The sequence below is a fragment of the Ochlerotatus camptorhynchus genome, unplaced genomic scaffold (assembly GCF_037179485.1).
Source record: "Ochlerotatus camptorhynchus isolate MF236.1 unplaced genomic scaffold, CSIRO-AGI_Acam_v1.1 ptg000193l, whole genome shotgun sequence".
In the NCBI taxonomy this organism is placed as follows: domain Eukaryota; kingdom Metazoa; phylum Arthropoda; class Insecta; order Diptera; family Culicidae; genus Ochlerotatus; species Ochlerotatus camptorhynchus.
In genome coordinates, this window is record NW_027040683.1 from 8,442,892 (window position 1) to 8,461,713 (window position 18,822).

The 18,822-nt window shown below is 41.6% G+C and overlaps 2 protein-coding genes across 2 annotated transcripts in view; both read left to right on the forward strand.

Annotated features, from left to right (window-relative positions):
- The window catches only part of LOC135702540 (uncharacterized), a 733,060-nt gene that overhangs the window by 172,698 nt on the left and 541,540 nt on the right, over positions 1-18,822 (forward strand). The window lies entirely within an intron of this gene.
- Positions 7,023-18,822, forward strand: part of LOC135702598 (uncharacterized) — a 46,879-nt gene continuing 35,079 nt past the window's right edge. Inside the window, exons 1-3 of the mRNA XM_065223647.1 lie at positions 7,023-7,764; positions 7,823-7,977; positions 8,066-8,398. Coding sequence (XP_065079719.1) covers positions 7,023-7,764; positions 7,823-7,977; positions 8,066-8,398 — 1,230 coding nt within the window. The remainder of the gene's footprint in view (positions 7,765-7,822; positions 7,978-8,065; positions 8,399-18,822) is intronic.

The following is an 18,822-nucleotide window of genomic DNA, read 5'->3' on the forward strand; positions in this document are numbered from 1 at the left end:
AATTTTGCATTTAAAAAACCTGAACACCCCTCATTTTGAAGGTGTGTGTGTGTAGAATGTTGCTCCTATTTTGATTTTGGAATTCACTCTTCAGTTGTCAAAATGCCGTCCAAGCAAGAAGAGCAGCGTATCAAAATTTTGCTCGCGCATCGCGAAAATCCGAGCTACTCGCACGCAAAGTTGGCAAAATCGCTAAAAGTTGCCAAATCAACCGTTACAAATGTTATTAAAGTGTTTGGGGAACGTTTGTCGACAGCCAGGAAGTCTGGATCGGGGGGAAATCGAAAACCGGAAGCCGCTGAGACGACAAAGAGAGTTGCCGGTAGTTTCAAGCGAAACCCTAACCTCTCTCTCCGAGATGCCGCAAATAAGCTGGGTGTATCGTCTACAACCGTGCATCGAGCCAAAAAACGAACCGGACTATCGACTTACAAGAGGGTAGTGACTCCAAATCGCGATGATAAACAAAACACGACGGCCAAAGCGCGATCCCGGAGGCTGTACACGACGATGCTGACGAAGTTTGACTGCGTGGTAATGGACGACGAAACCTACGTCAAAGCCGACTACAAGCAGCTTCCGGGACAGGAGTTTTATACGGCAAAAGGAAGGGGAAAGGTAGCAGATGTTTTCAAGCACATGAAACTGTCAAAGTTCGCAAAGAAATATCTGGTTTGGCAAGCCATCTGTACCTGTGGCTTGAAAAGCAGCATTTTCATAGCTTCCGGGACTGTCAACCAAGAAATTTACGTGAAAGAGTGTTTGAATAAACGTCTGCTGCCTTTCCTGAAGAAACACGGTTGTTCCGTACTGTTTTGGCCGGATTTGGCATCTTGCCATTACGGTAAAAAGGCCATGGAGTGGTACGCCGCCAACAACGTGCAGGTGGTTCCCAAGGACAAGAACCCTCCCAACACGCCAGAGCTCCGCCCAATTGAGAAATACTGGGCTATTGTCAAGCGGAACCTAAAGAAGACCAAAAAAACTGCTAAGGGCGAGCAGCAGTTCAAGGCAAACTGGCTTTCTGCGGCGAAGAAGGTGGACAAGGTGGCTGTACAAAATCTGATGGCAGGGGTCAAGCGTAAGGCCCGGCAATTCGGATTTGGAAAAGCGGAAGCCTAACTGAATATTTTTCCTGAATTTTATACTAATTGAACTTGAAAAAGAAATTTAATTTGATTTTTTAAATAAACGATTTCACCGATTTGCACGCGTTTTCCCTTGACCAAATTTTGACCGTATCACCCTTTAACTGAACATCGATTGATACACTGTTTTTTTTACCTTAACCAAAATCGTTCAAAATCATGTGTCATCAATTTTTTTTTTTTTTTAATTCTTTTTAATCTTTGATCGGAATTTTTAATGAACCATCAGAATGTAAAATAATAATTTTTCAAACTCTTTAATACGCAGTTATGAGAAAAATTAAACAAATGTATGAAATTCAAGAAAATATTTGTAGTTTTAATTGTTTTCTGTTGGTAATGATGATCAAGATTTGCATTCTGTTAAGAAAGACAAAAATTTGTTACATATTTTTTAAAACATAATTATTTTAAGATTTTAATGGTGTTGAATCGTAAAATCACCGGCACCGGATCCTAATTCATTTAAATTTATTAAGGCGGTAAATAACAAACATCCCTCGATGCAGTGGTAGCAATGTGATCCATACGAAACACGAACAGCGAATATTGTTGCCTTCATCATTCTGAATGTTAAGTTTTTGTTTTAGCATCACTGTATTTTTGTTTTGTTTTTGAATTGATCGTTATTCTGTGATATTTTGTATTGCTCCAGTTAGCTATATAAGTGCAAATGTTTAATGCAATTAGTTTAAGTTTGAATTTGACTTCCGATCAGGGTGCTGCCTGAAAGAGGTAATAAATAATGAATGAGAAATGTATTCTTTTACTTCATTTGAATCAGTTGCCGATCTCCAAACTGCTGTCCAAAAATCTGAGCAACAAATTAAACACAACGTAGAGCCATATCCTGGACATTATACCTGGTTATTACAAAAGTAATCTTCTAGCTTTACTCTAAGCAGCTAATTGATATTATAACCAAACCCGAAAGTCGCTGGTTTCCCATTAGTTTTAATTCGTTTCAGTGTGGAGAAATATCTTTCCACACTGGCTGTAGTGACCGGTAGTGTCAACAAAATCTTCAACAAAACATTGATTGTTGGAAAATACGTCGAGTCACATTTATCAAGCAGCCCAAATGCCTCAAAATTCTTGTTAATATATATGGATGTCCGGCACCAGAGCTCGTATTCCACCTTTACCTGCAACCAGCCAGTGATGCAAAATATCATGACACTCACGTGACACTCGTCTTCGCATCAACCGACTATCGCTGACAGATCGTTTTCTCACGCTCTGAGAGTTAGAGCTATGGCAAACAACAATCACCAGTAATGGTCGCTGCTCACAAGCAAAACGTTACACTCGCTGCTGATGATGAAAAGCATAACGAAAACAGTGAAGAATTCTGCACGATGATGAGAAAAAGCGAAGTGACAGAAGAAAATGAAAACAATGCCTACGCATTCCAAGTTCGTCTCGGCAGGTGCGACTGTGTGAGTTACAAACAAAGCAGGCAACATGAAACGGAAGCTGTTGGGCTCACTCACCAACACACTCAAATAAGCAAGCAAAGCAGCAACTGCTTCAAAACGAGCACAGATGAGTGTCGTGATTGTCGGGAATGACCAGATCGGTGATGGATCACAACAGAAGACGACATTCACCAGTTGCTTTTTACTTCTTTCGTCAACTTGATGGATGGTCAGCTTCGACGAGCACATTGATAGGAATGTACAAAGCGTTACTACCATCAACTGTTTGGCGATCGTGATTGTGATAGGTCGCAACTCTGACAACCACGCTGGTGAAATCACAGAGATAACAGTTAAGTTTGTCAAGTTGGGATAACTCTCCAATATCTGTAAAACCAGGCAACAATATTTGGAACACCGGAAGGATGTCATCATTTTTTGTGAAACGTCCCATCATGTTTTGGATCAATCCATCGAGTCATGGAATGAAAACTGCTCCTCGATAGTATTCCTCTGGTGTTTCTACTGATTGATTTGCACGTATTGTTTGCTTGGATGCACGTGAATGTAGTCGTAACTGCGCATTCGAAAACAGACATATGCAGCTTTGAGGTTGCATTAAAAATTTCAGCAAATTTTGCTCCACCGTCAGCTCGTCTCTCCTTAAAAACCTGTATTATACTGTTCGCATGATTAAGAGCCGATATGAGGTCCACATATTTAGATTGTAATCCTATTGAAAGTGGTTGTGTTGAAAGATCACATTGATGTAATAAATAAATAAGATGTTTGTATCCTTTTATAAACAGAAAATGCATACTTTGCCTGGAGAATAAACTTCTAATATTTAAATAAGTTTTTAGACCGGTCCTGCTTTATACTGTGCCAATATGGTCTAGAAGATGATTTTGAAATTGCCTCCCTAGAACAGTACTACCGAAGTACATAGAATTTTGAATGTTGAGACTTTAGAACACATCTAGATAGAGCTGGAATTTGGGCGTAACAGCTTTTGTAAACAATGAATTCTCTCGTAGATTTCTAGCAACTCAAAGCACCCCTACACAAATCAACTTATCCATCGGGTAGGGGAAGTCTTCCCCTATTCGATGGTAATGTTAATTTGCCAGGAAGAGTCATGTCTTTCGAAAAATCATCGAGAGAAGCCATTGTTTACAAAAGCTGTTATGCCCTAATTTCAGCTATATCTAGAAATGTCCAACAAAATGATTAATAATTTTAAGGAAAAATCGTTGCAATCTTCAATTGCAACGATTAATTACCTTTATACATAGATAAGATATAGTTTTAGTTTTGGTGTGAATTGTTATACTGACATGCAGGTTTAGAAGACCTGTTTAAAATACTGAATTTCTAAGGCAGGAACAATGTAAAATCACTTAGATTTATATCATAAAAATTGCAACAGATAAGTTACTAGGTGGCTTGAGCACCTGGGTTAAAACGAAAAGTAATTTATTTTGAATTTTGAACAATTAAAGAGTTAAAATCTAAATAGAAACAATGTGTGACTCTTTATTAAATCCAATGGTACATATGGAAAGGTAAATAAATTAAGAAGTCATTTGTTGTAGAAACATTCTATTTTGTATGAAATCCTGCTTGAAAAAGAGGGGTACAGTGCGGATTGTGTTTAGAAGGCTACAAATTGGGTCTACACCCTAGTTCCTACGGAAGTGAAACGAGGCTGATCTTTCATAAAAACTCGATGGTCCCATGATCTTTAACAGAATCGCTGCAAACATAAATTGTTCATGCACACTATATAGGTACAGCCCGAGTCTCATTTTAGAGGGGGCTATAGGCCTGAAGCCTCGTCCATAAATTAATTTAAAATAATATGAAAAATAAAAAAACCTTACTTAGGTAATGGATATCTATTTACCCTGTACAGTACAGGTAACAGATATCTATTATCTTGGGTCAGATTTTTTTATCACATGATTATAATAATTGGGGGGGGGGGCTTCAGCCCCATAGCCCCCCTCCATGGCTACGTGCCTGACTTGAATAGCGTAAAAGGGTACCCACATAACAACAGCATACTCTAGAAGACTGCGGACGAGAGCACAGTATAGTGATTTCAGCGCGTAGATGTCCTGTAATGCGTTTGTGTTTCGTTTCAAGAAACCTAATGTGGCGAATGCTTTAGCAGTTATCATGGAGATGTGCTCATTGAATCTGACTTTAGAGTCGATGATAACACCCAAATCCTTAACTGAAGAAACGAAGAGCAAACTACTGAGTCCTATCCTATAGTCATGTCGTAAGGGCTCGCGTGAACGGCTAAAAGATATTGCGCAGCATTTTGTGACATTAACCTGCATACCGTTCAATGTACACCAGCGCAAAAGGGAATCAATATCCTTCTGGAGTGCACAACAGTCAAGTCTTGACTTAATTGTACGAAAGATCTTTAAGTCATCGGCGAACATAAGTTTCGAAAAACACAGTCGACTACACAGATCGTTCACGAACAGGATGAAAATTAAAGGCCCCAAATGGCTACCTTGGGGAACACCAGAGGGTATCTCGAAACTAGGCGAATTAACACCGTTAATGCTCACATAGGCTGAGCGGTCAGTTAAGTAAGACTGTAGCCACTTCGTGGCCCAATTAGGTAATCCCATACACCTCATTTTGTCCACTGCAAGCGCATGTGGAACCCTATCGAACGCCTAACTGAAGTCCACGTAGATCGCATCAACTTGTCGTCGTTTTTCAATGGAGTTGATCAGCGAGTTGACAAACACCATTAAGTTGGTTGTTGTAGAGCGTTTCCTCACGAAGCCGTGCTGATGTTCGGTAATTATTGGCCTAACCGCTTGATATACGACCTCATATACGATCTTCTCCAGAGCTTTTGGGAGGCAGCTTAGAATCGAAATTCCGCGATAATTTTCAACGTTGTGGATGTTTCCAGCTTTGTGAATAGGTGTGATGGACGCAACCTTCCACATTGTGGGGAAAACACCACTAACTAGCGAACGATTGAAGATAATCGACACAGGTGAAGCGAGAGATGCAGAAAATTTCTTAATGAATGATGGCGGCAAACAGTCTGGCCCAGGGCCTTTAGAAGGATCTACAGATGAAAGAACTTTCATCACTTCTTCAACAGATACATCCAACTGCGGCAAATGCAAGTTGTAATGAGCTATGCTGCTCATCCAGTCACGACGATCATCCGGAGAATGAGCGGGGGTGTAGTCGAAAAACATCCTTGAAGAATTGTGCGAAGAGATCAGAAGCTTCTTCCGCGGAGTCAGCACGAGCTTCTTTATAGGACACATCGAGTGGTATACCGCCATTCCGCCTAAGTTTCGTAGGTCCAAAAAGACGATGGATCCCGCTTTGCCTCCGACTCAATGCGCAATACATATTCATGGAAAACTGTGTTCAACCGGCTGGTGTAGTGCTCCTCCATGTCGTGAAGTAATCGCCTGTTTTCCTCAGTCCGTTTTTTGAAAAGACGTTTCCTTGCTTTCCGTAACCTGTTTCGGAGGTTCCTAAGTTCCGTGGTCCACCATGGTTGATTGTAGTGAACACGGAGGCAATTTCGTCGAATAAATTGCAGTGCGGACGAAACTTGACTGGACAATATACGGCTCTCAAGGAAACGACGATCCGTCAGCAGGTTTCCCTGGCCATCACGTATCTGGTGAACTAACAGACCAGGGCCTACAAGAACTTCTTCGAATACAACCATTGGAGACCGCTTTGAGACGGGCCTCTTATGGAAGAACGACAACCCGCAACTACCAGACAGCTTCCCGATGGTGCTGAAGTGCATGAAAAGTCTGGAGCGTAAATTAGCAAGAAATCCGGAACTGCAGCAGAACGTGTAGAAGAAAATTGAAGACTACCAAGGTAAAGACTACGCTCACATTGCTACTCCAAAAGAAATAGAACTGAATGGAGCTGGGTCCCGTCGAAGAATAACATAGCCGACGTGCTAACTAAATGGGGAAACATCGGTCAACCATTAGAAACTAGTGGCAATTGGGCAATGGTCCTGATTTTCTGTATTATCCCGAAGAAGAATGGCCACACCAAATGTGGAAGCAGAGCTGCGGGCGTATCATTTTTTCTACGAAATTTCGTTCCCTTAGCTGCTAGTAAGCGGTGCCGGTGGTGTAGTGGTAAGCGTGATTACCTCTCACCCCAGCAGGCCTAGGTTCAATCCCAGTCGGCACCGCCGGGATGTTCTGAGGCATAACATCTCTGATCACGCCTTCCTTCGGAAGGGAAGTAAAGCCGTTGGTCCCCGGTTCATGAGTTGATGGGTCGATAGGTAGGGTCCAGGTGTGGGAGCTGCCTTCCTGGCGTCGGTAGCATTGGTGCTCAGCACGGAAAACAAGATCGACGGAAAACAAATCAAGGGAAAAAAAAGCTGCTAGTAGACACCACTCGTTTTTCACGCTGGAGTGCCTTGATGAGATGCGTGGCTTGCGTGTTCCGATTCATTTCGAACTGCCGCAGAAAGGAGAAGATGCTGCCAATCAAAACTATTAAAGTCACACCCGAGTTGGAGAAGTTGCTGAAAACTTCATTGTTGGCAATGAAGATCCCCCTGAAGTGCGAAGAACATCGACAAGCGGAGAACTACATGTGGAAAACTGTGCAGCAAGAAGGATTTTCGGATGAAGTCAAGACGTTGCTGAAGAATCGTGAGCTGCCGCAGGCTAAGTGGCACAACATTGCACAATCGAGTTCACTAAACAAATTGTCCCCTTTTCTTGATGAATTCGGGGTAATTCGAATGGAAGGGCGGTCGGCCCATGCATATTCCATCGCCTTCGAGCAGCAGTTCCCCATTGTGCTTCCAAAGGGCCACGACGTCACCTCCAAACTTCTTTTTCACTACCATAGAAAGTTCGGCCACGGAAACCGTGAGACAGTGGTGAACGAACCTAGGCAACGTTTCTACGTCCAGAACATTCGAGCGGCAGTGCTGCAGGCGATGAAGAGCTGTGCGTGGTGCAAAATCAACAAGTGCCAACCAGCAGTTCCCAGGATGGCACCTTTGCCTGTACAACGCCACACTCCACAGCTATGTCCGTTTAGCTATGTAGGGATCGTCACGGTTGGACGACGATCGGAGAAGAGATTGATTTGCCTGTTCACCTGCCTAGCGGCCCGGGCAATCCACATGGAAGTCGCTCATAGCCTAAGCGGCCAGTCATGCGTGTTGGCAATCAGGCGATTTATTTGCACCACTGAAGTTCTTTTCAGACAACGGCACGAATTTCCAAGCGGCCAGCAAGGAGCTGGAACAAGAGGTGCGTCGTATCGATCTGGAGTGTGCAAACGTTTTCACCGTTGCCAGGACCCAGTGGACCTTCAATCCACCTGCAGCGCTGCAAATGGGTGGCATTTGGGAGGGATTAGTTAGATCGGCGAAAGAAGCACTTACTCACTGTGCTGGCTGAAGCTGAAGACATGGTGAATTCTCGGCCGCTCACATATGTACCACAGGAATCAACAGTTATCGAAGCCCTCACGCCGAATCACTTCCTCCGCGGTTTACCTGCTGGAGGGCGTGAAGAGGCTCACGTACCGACAAATTCGGCCGAAGCGTTGCGGGACAACTACAAGCGGTCCCAGGAGCAGGCGGATATGCTGTGGCAGGGGTGGCTGAAGGAGTACATACCTACCATCAATCATCGTACCAAGTGGCACGGAAAGCAGACACCAATCCAAGAAGGAGAACTGGTGTATGTAGTCGATGGGAACAACCGTAGAACCTGGATCGGAGGAGTTGGGGAAAAGGTTATTCAAGGCGTTGATGGAAGAGCACGACGAGCACTGGTGAGAACATCAAAGGGAGTGTATCGACGTGCTGTCGCCAAGCTTGCGGTGATGAAGTTGCGGTGATGAAGTTGCGGTGATGAAGTTGCGGTGATGAAGTTGCGGTGATGAAGGTGATGAAGGAGTAAATCTGGCCAGAGACATGGTCCCGGACAAGAGTTACGGGAGGGAGAATTGTTGGGCGCACCGGTAGGAAATTTATGTGAGGAGGAAACGTCATGGCACGTGACAGTTGTCAACCGGAAAGGTTGACGTTAGGGATCAACCAAGAAGAAGAGGGATCACAGACACAAAGTGAAAAAAGGATCGAAAAGTTAAAAAATTCTAAAATTGCTCAAAAGTTGTGAAATCTAAAGCTAAACAGCAAAAAAATAATTTTAATATCACATCAAATTGGATGCACATCAATCAAGTCAAAAATATGGTGTAATATTACTTGCCAAAAAGGACACAATTATCATTAAAACAATGCATGAACTGACATTACGCTGCTTTTACTGCATTTGTTTATTGTTGTGACCATAAAAATTACCTGAGATTTTCGACATGATTGAAGTGCATCCTCTTCGATGTAATATTAAAATTAATTTTTTGCTGTGTAGGAACAAGGTTGCAAAGACTCATTTCAGCTAAAATAATGTTTTTCGGAATAATAAAACCAAAAGATGGTATGATGGCATGTTTTACTTGTAACTTACAAGAAGAGGTTACAAAGTATGCGTTGGAAACATAAAACCTGTAAATTTTGCTTTCTATGAGTCACAATCAGCGATTTGCTGATCGCTGAGTGAGTGAGTGAGTGAGTGAGTGAGTTTGTGAAAAATCGCTGATTGTGACTCTCATGAAGTGAAATAAACAGGTTTAATATGTCAAACACATTCTTTGCAACCTCTTCTTGTATCCTACCAATTCAAAATTTGATCATGGCATCTAATTATTTCATAATTTAGAAAAACATTGTTTTAGCTGAAATGAGTCTTTGCAACCTTGTGTAGGAATAATTAAAAATAAAGTGAATTATAAATTACTATTGACTTATTCGTAAGTAACAATGAATAGTTTTTGTTAAACCTTAACCTTGACTTAAAAATATTTATCTAGGCGCAGACAAAGTTGATTGAAGGAATTTGTTTGGAACCACATTAAGAGAATTATTAATGTGAGTCGATAAATTAACTATAAATTTAATAGAGACTACCAAAATTATTTCAAGTTTTTTAGCTGTATGCTACGGACTGCTCTAAGAAAGTGAATTCTTCAATTTGACTTCAACAATAATCACCACACATTTTGAATTATCGGGACTTAATTCGATTCTTAAAAACTAGTTTACTAATATTAAAATCAAAAGCATCACACACATCATTCAACAGTTTGCGACATTTGTCGAGTGGGTTGTTATAGCAGTATGGTGTCCAAAAGTCCACAAGAGATACAAATTGCAGTGACGATGGACTGGAGCGTAGAAGTTGATGTCCCGGTGCACACTACTGCAGTCAATATGATTACTAGTCATGTCAAAAAAAGTTAGTCTCTTCAGAAAGCAGTCCAATAAGCCCACATTTGTGTTCGTATGGTGGTAGGTTATCGGGATTGGTCCATGGAAGCTGTCGTAAGGCGAATCTGATCTAACGTTTCTGGATGCATGATATGGATCCCAGATTTGTACTCCATATTCAAGATTCCACTCATCGAGCCCATTCCGTAGATACCCATATTGCATGGGTTTAGATCAAGGGGTAGGTCATTCCGCACACCAATCTTTGGTCAACATTTTTCTTAGTGTGCCGGCAGAGCTGAGCATAGAGCAGGCCGCGATTTTTCTAAAAATACGAATAGTATGGTATATTTGGCAACCCAGTATTTCTGACAGTTTGAATGTTTAGGTTTGCAATCGCACAGGCCCCGAAAATGTTGAATATCGTGCTCGATAAGGATTCCTTCTACTGACAAATAAAACGCCTCTTCGCTAGCTGGAAGGAACCAGAGTTTTCGCATGATGATTCGCTGCAGAAGGTGGATTGCATTCTGACGGCAGTCAGCGTAGACGAGGAAAGATGCCAGATTTTTTTCTATGAAATTCCGTAGACTTATTCAAATCTACGGAATTCTACGGATTTTTTTTAGTCGATGGTGATATTTTTTTTTAGTTCTAAGGTGATATTTTAGGTTAAATGATAAACCGATGAAAGAACTTTTGAAAAACTACTAGGGACAGCCCTCTGGGATTGTACGCAATGGTGACGTCGGACTACGTGGTCTTATATAATAAATGTTATTTGTTAATTGCAGCAGGAGGTTGTGTTTTGTGTAGGAATAGGAATTTGATCGGGGTTCTCTCTGTTTATACTCATTACAATGACTATGATTGCCCTCAAAAGAAGCTTTTGATATGAATTTTAGTTGGGACATGTTCAGAACTTTAACTCTTTTGGAAAATCTTTGTGGCCCTGAAAAGGGCCGATGGTAGTACAGACATGAATACCATGATACTGTTGCACCTGTAGTTTTTGGCATACTTTCACTAATTGCTTCCCAGCGATCCTTGTTCAGCCATAGCAAGATGTGCGCGTGAGGACTTCAACGGTGCTGAAATTCAATCGTGTCAACCAGCTTGTTGAAGTACACACAGCACGTGACTGGACGTTGATCAGAGTTGCTCTTTGTAGTGCAGTCAATTCCTGGATAGGATCTGTTAAGTCATTGTCATTGTGTCCTTCTGACAATCGATGTAGGAGATTCAACAAATGTGGTCACATCATCTCATTTGCACTGAGTGTGAGGAACATCGTAGACTTTCCCAATTGTCACATCATGGTGAACAAATTTCTCTTCCTTTGTTGCCAATACTGTACTGAATTCGGTATTGATTTGAGGAAGGATAGATTTCACTCAATGCACTGCTCCATGAATAAGGCGGTCCTTAAGGTTGACACGTGTGATGTTTACGGTCCCCGGGAACTTAAAAATGCATTGCAAGCCTTCGGAAACTCTAAAGCGAAGAACTTTCATTGTCATATAATGGGTGATACGGTCAAAATTTGGTCAAGGGAAAACGCGTGTAAATCGGTGAAATCGTTTATTTAAAAAATCAAATTAAATTTCTTTTTCAAGTTCAATTAGTATAAAATTCAGGAAAAATATTCAGTTAGGCTTCCGCTTTTCCAAATCCGAATTGCCGGGCCTTACGCTTGACCCCTGCCATCAGATTTTGTACAGCCACCTTGTCCACCTTCTTCGCCGCAGAAAGCCAGTTTGCCTTGAACTGCTGCTCGCCCTTAGCAGTTTTTTTGGTCTTCTTTAGGTTCCGCTTGACAATAGCCCAGTATTTCTCAATTGGGCGGAGCTCTGGCGTGTTGGGAGGGTTCTTGTCCTTTGGAACCACCTGCACGTTGTTGGCGGCGTACCACTCCATGGCCTTTTTACCGTAATGGCAAGATGCCAAATCCGGCCAAAACAGTACGGAACAACCGTGTTTCTTCAGGAAAGGCAGCAGACGTTTATTCAAACACTCTTTCACGTAAATTTCTTGGTTGACAGTCCCGGAAGCTATGAAAATGCTGCTTTTCAAGCCACAGGTACAGGTGGCTTGCCAAACCAGATATTTCTTTGCGAACTTTGACAGTTTCATGTGCTTGAAAACATCTGCTACCTTTCCCCTTCCTTTTGCCGTATAAAACTCCTGTCCCGGAAGCTGCTTGTAGTCGGCTTTGACGTAGGTTTCGTCGTCCATTACCACGCAGTCAAACTTCGTCAGCATCGTCGTGTACAGCCTCCGGGATCGCGCTTTGGCCGTCGTATTTTGTTTATCATCGCGATTTGGAGTCACTACCTTCTTGTAAGTCGATAGTCCGGCTCGTTTTTTGGCTCGATGCACGGTTGTAGACGATACACCCAGCTTATTTGCGGCATCTCGGAGAGAGAGGTTAGGGTTTCGCTTCAAACTACCGGCAACTCTCTTTGTCGTCTCAGCGGCTTCCGGTTTTCTATTTTCCCCCGATACAGACTTCCTAGCTGTCGACAAACGTTCCCCAAACACTTTAATTACATTTGTAACGGTTGATTTGGCAACTTTTAGCGATTTTGCCAACTTTGCGTGCGAGTAGCTCGGATTTTCGCGATGCGCGAGCAAAATTTTGATACGCTGCTCTTCTTGCTTGGACGGCATTTTGACAAATGAAGAGTGAATTCCAAAATCAAAATAGGAGCAACATTCTACACACACACACCTTCAAAATGAGGGGTGTTCAGGTTTTTTAAATGCAAAATTGAAAGAAATACGTCAAGTTGATATTGACCAAATTTTGACCGTATCACCCTTTACAACAAATGTTGTGGTTTGGCCACACGCCTGTCTTGACGACGAGTTTCACTGGATGCCATCATGCAATATGTCACCCAAACCCCTGGTTTGAATTTCCGTAGATGGCCGAAACATAGGGCAGGAAAAGCTATCTCTTCGCCGTGCTCGTCATATATTAATGACAGAAGAAACCTGTTTTGCGCGGGAGTGGTCTCCAGGCATTTGTCCTCATTCCAAAGAAGCGTTTCCTATTGCCCAAGCAGCAATTCTGTCTCATTATCCAAGGCAATGGTTTCCAGCTCAATTTTAGGATCCACTGCAGGGGTTTCAAGACCATCTATGGCGATCTGATCAATTGTGATCCCGTAGTGGCGGTACAGTGGTGTCGTAATCTAATAAGAAAGCCACGCTTTAACCGTAGTTTCCTTTATAAAGCTGGACAAGTACGACGACTTATGGATTACGTGCTTATTGATGAGCACGTTGAAGGCCTGATCATCATCGAGCTGACGGGGAAGAGAGCGTCGTCTCCCTTACACAACGCAAACGATGGAACAACATTTGAGCAAAAAGAAAATTATTAAACTACTATCATATGACATATGTGATTTCGGTCTAATTCCTCAATTTGGTGTAAATTAAACCATTTCTGATCAAACATGTTATTACTAGGACATCGTTGCTTGCTATTTTCAGAATTCAGACAAGCACATCATCATTTGCTCTTATTATGAGAAAAACTAAAATACATACATTCGTGACGGCCTTCGACGACAGTGTCGTATGACAGAGCCTGCCGTATGACATTTTAGTTTGGTACTGTAATTTGAAAGCTTGTTTTGCAAGTGTCGGAAGCAAAGGCAGTCGATTATCACAGGAAATGTGTCGACTACGGTGACCGCTTACAAGGCTGGTCTCGACACGACTTTTATTCGCCTTCACACGGCACCGTAGAAAATTTTTCTCTTCAAGCAAAGATTGACAGTATATTATGGGAACTTTCGGCGGAGTGAAGAGATAGTATGCAGTCCGCCATGTTTCACGCATAGTCCGACGTTGCTTACGGAATATTTCATAAAAGGGAAGAGCTACACCCCTCGCCACCAACGAAAATTCTATCAAAAAACAGATAAGAGAGCAAGAAAACGGTTGACAAGTTGCAGGGTTGTATTTTACTTTTTTTTAAAGGGAAATAAGCCCCTTCAGAATCAGATTATACTCTAGATTGTAAAATTCGATGATGAAGGGAGCCGGAACGGGACTTGACAATCGAGCTTCTCACTCTTCTTAATGTTTTTGAACAATACCCTTCGGAAAGTTGTGCGTGGGGTTTGGCGGAGTTGACCAATGATGCCAGGAATGTAAAATATTTTTTTCTATTTTAATTTGGATTTTATTCAGAGTTTCTATCGCAGTTTAGCAGCTTGTACATAATTTTTGCTCGACACAATAAAAACAACCATAAACATACAACAATATCCATCGCTTAAAACACGCAATGCACTCGATTGCTCAACTTTCCTTTCGCAAATATAAACAATTAACAACGCCATTGACGTTAACATTGATTCCGGCATCACTGCCAGCAAGATTGATCCCTCTGTCCTTTTTATTCCACGATTGCTACTGTCAAATCGACCAATCAGAAACTGGCTCGTATTTGACAGCAAATTGGCCCGTATTTGACAGCAAATTGGCCCGTATTTGACAGCAAATTGGCTCGTATTTGACAGCAAATTGGCTCGAAATCGCTACCCGATTGTCAAGTCCCGTCCCAGAGTGTAGGTAGCCAAGTATCAGGTCCAGCAACTTGCAATTCCTTGACGCAAATACGACGAACAATGGAATATCTTGGTTCCAATAAAAGTTCCTCTTCGTTTTCGAAACCGTATGTCAGCGGCAAATCACAGTCAGTACAGACAGTATCCATTGGGGGATGGAATGCAGTTCTCGCAGGGGCTCTCCTATATAGATGGTTTGATTCCTTTTGAAATGGAAAATCGCTTTCTTGGCCATCGTTGAAAATGTTAACCGGAGCATAAAAAACTCAGAGAAAAAAAAACGAACGTCATGTTCGTTCACAAGCGCAGCCTACTCTGTTTAATCTAAATGCATATTTCTAGGATTATTGACTGCATTGTCCCCTGTTCAGGCATGGAAAGTCATTTACATTCATTTCATGCATTTATTTACATTCATTTGCCTCAAACTTTTTTCATCAACAGCATTCCGGAAAATGATGTATAGAGCTTTAGTAGGTTTTGTTATTAGCTACAACACAGATAAAAAATCTGAATTTTAATAGTGATGTAAAGATTCATTCATGTAAACTTGTAATTCATTTCACGCAACCGAGCAACTTGTAAACAATGTTGTTTACAACAATGGGCTTCTGTATACAATATTTGCTACATTGCATGAAATGTCTCAGAACTTTACATGATATATAATGTAAACTTATATGAAATGTGACGCTTCATTTATGTGCATCATACTGCACAGAAATTTACATTACTTTTTCGAACTGTGAACTATTGCCCATAACTCAAATATGTATCTCTTATGTATCATGAATTAGAGCGGGCAGAACTTGTTACGGTTTTTCAGTGAATGTAAAATGCATTCACTGAAAAACAGTAGTGGATTCTGTTCGCTCTGATTCGTCATGCATACGGATTTGAGTTGTTAACAAAAGTTGTAGCTGATAAAAAAAACCTACAAAGCTCCATACAATATTTTGCGGAGTTCTGTTGATGAAAAAAGTTAGGGGCAAATGAATGTAAATGAATGCACGAAATGAATGCAAATGATTTTCCATGCCTGCCTCTGTCAACAACTAATGGAAAGCTATTTATGCGTAATTTCCGACAGATGTCATCACAAACAACAGCAGTGACATCTGATGGCCAAAAAGAGGACAAACCATTTCCTTCGGCTCATTAGGGTTTAATTTTGATTTACAGTTAATTTACTTTCATTACTTTCATTTTCAGCTCTTTGTTCCACAGAACAGTTTCTTTTAGGTCATAGGTTTCTTTTTTGGTCATACCTCAGAAAAACGATTGAATCACAATCTTCGTGTCTCTTTGTGCCCTGATGAATATGATTTGAATCAACAATCATAACAGAACTCAAGACCTCAGTCTTGTAAAAAATCGTTGTATATCGGCAAAGCATGACCAATATAGGAGCGTTTACCCTATAACAATCCAGCATAAAATGCTTCCACAAAAAGTGCCAGGATTCATGGCGCTTCAAGACGCTCTTTGCCGGCGCCGGTGGTGTAGTGGTAAGCGTGACTGCTTTCTCACCCCAATGGTTCTGGGTTCAATCCCAGCCGAGGTTGGTGGGATTTTTCTGAGGCATAAAAATCTCTGGTCACGTCTTCTTTCGGAAGGGAAGTAAAGCCGTTGGTCAAGACCCAGGTGTGGAAGCTGCCTTACTGCTCATTGGATTGCCGTCAATGGATGGCAATCGATGTCCGTCGGTGATTGGCACTAGATTGCGGAACAGAGACCAACGTTAAATAAAGGAAAATAAGAAGAAGAAGACGCACTCTATTCACTTCCCCGGAAATCCAGAACGATACTAGCATTGCATACGAAATCAAGCCAACGCGAACATTCTAAGGGAGACTGCGGCAGGGCGATTCAGTTTGTTGGAAGCAGCTGAGCCATTAGAGTAATCTGATTTCTGACTCGACTCCAAATGTACAGTACCGGGCAAAAGTATTTCACCCGGTAGCTTTTTTTTTTCATTCCAACAAAATTCCAAATTTCCGGATGTAAAAAAAAAACGCTTTACAATTTCCGGGTGTGAGTGAAGTTTCAAATCAGTTCAAACTGTTGTGCAAAAGTGAGGTGATATACCCAAGTAACAATTTTGGTTTTATTAGGGTTCTGTAGACCATGATTTGGACTAAGAGGAGAAAATAAAACGGATGTAAATTTGATCGTGCTAAATAGATTTTAGTTATTTGAAAAGCATATAAAAGATCCCTGTTGTATCTAAAATTGAGCATAATTTTAGATCATTTTGTTTATAATGCTTCGAGAAATTGTAGTTTCGAAAAATATATACCAAATTTCATACGGATTCTGCCAATAAAGCTCAAAGCTATACCGATAAGTTTTGGATATTTAACCATCAGGCAAGATTTCAGGAAATTTCCTGTTTATGCGAAAAAGTTGCAGCTCTTTGAAAATTTCGAGGTGATATTCGTTTGACCGATACTGTACGACACAGTGCCCCCGCTGAGCAGCCGGCAAGGATTGATTGCGCGCCTCTGGGAGTAGCCCGAAGGGGACAAGGGACAACGACGATGGCGATACACAATCCTGATTGACATCTGACCTTGTGTTCGCGCGTTTTTGTGCCACGGACGCAAAAGTGATATGCTCCGGAGAACGTGACTGCGGGCTCGGGCGTGTCATAATTTGATGGTCGATTTATTGGAGCTGTTTTTGCTGGTTGGCGTTATTGTGATTCTAGCAGCCCATTCCTAATGAGACCGACTTAAACTCGTCCGTAGCATGGTGCAGGTAGAATCTATAGATCGCTCTACTTTCATTTCATTGAAATATATAACTTAGATTTCGATTTACTGAGAGTTGATTGTAATTACAAAGAACCAGCCTACAATTTGTGCTTACCGAAATTGGTTTAGATCGATGAAAAAACCCTCTTATTTGTTTTACCTGGAAACAGATGAAGTAAAAACAAGGCATTAATTTTTCAGATAACAACCAGTGATTTGAAAACAGTCAGAAACTATTTAAATCGGTATTTTCATTCCTTCGGCAATCAAAACTTCCAGAACCCGTTTCGTTTACATTGCAAACAGTTTCATAATTGTCTGCTGAATCGAGAGGAAAAAAAACCCTTATCTATGCCAACACCAGATTTAGCATCAAACGGAAATTATGATACGATGCTTTTTCCTCCAGGACTATCCAGACACACCGACAGTGAGTCTGCCATATTGCCGTGATGGTGTCCATTCGTACCGTACCAAATGAATCCGTTTTCCCCCAGACAAACACTGAACGGCACTAAATTAATATTTATTCGGACCAATGCCATGAGAATGTGTTTTGCTGTGAGTTTGTCTTTCCAATGAACGAACATGAATACAACTACAATAACAAACACTGTTGATATCGTACTGTACCGAAATAAGCTGCAAATCTGAATCTCTGTTGACTTTTCTCCTTATGGGGCCAATACACACTGCAATCCGGTTGTACACCCGCTATGGTTTTACCTTATTTCGTATGGTACAACCAGATTGCAGAGTGTATTGGCCCCGTTATATATACTGGTGGGACTGGTGGGACTGGTGGTAAGTACTAATGGCACACACAGAGAGCTTATTGCCTTGATACGAGAAGCTTAAAATAGCTCGCCTCAGCAACACTTTCGAAGTGTCATTATCTTTTGGCATTGCAAAGGAATCGAATTTATATATTAAAAAAATAGGCGAAGGAATTTGCCCAGACGTAGCCGAATTGGTAGTTATCGGTTGAATTTGGGAAGTCGTTACGAAAACAGTTCAATTTATTGCTCTTGTGACATTTTGTACCGGTATGCCAAGGCAACAAGATGGGACAATTATCCAGTCAGACTGTGATAGCCCGCAGGAAGTAACACCTAGTGCCGACAAATTGAGTTGATTAAATTTTCTAGAATTTTAGAGGTGGCCGGGTTCGATTCCCGGTTCGGTTCTAGGAATTTTTCGAGTTGGAATATTCCTCGACTTCCATGGACATAGAGCATGATTGTACTTGCCACGCAATTACGCTAATGCAAAAATGGTGCAGACATCGAAAATTCTTAATTAATAACTGTAGAGGTGCATCTAGAACACAAAGTTGAGAGCTACAGAACTTCAGTTACTTCAGAAACTTGAGTAACGCTATAATGTGATATGAGAGGCTCGGTGGCCTTAGAGCAACCGTTTTTGCTTACTGAGCAGAACATCATAAGTCTAATCTCAAGCCCATCCACATTCAAGATTCGTCAATGATTAAAAAGGAGCTCGTCTGCCTAGTGGCAAACGTTTTTGCTTACTGAGCAGAAGACCGTGGGTTCAATCCCAAGCTCTTTCGCGTTATACGATCGT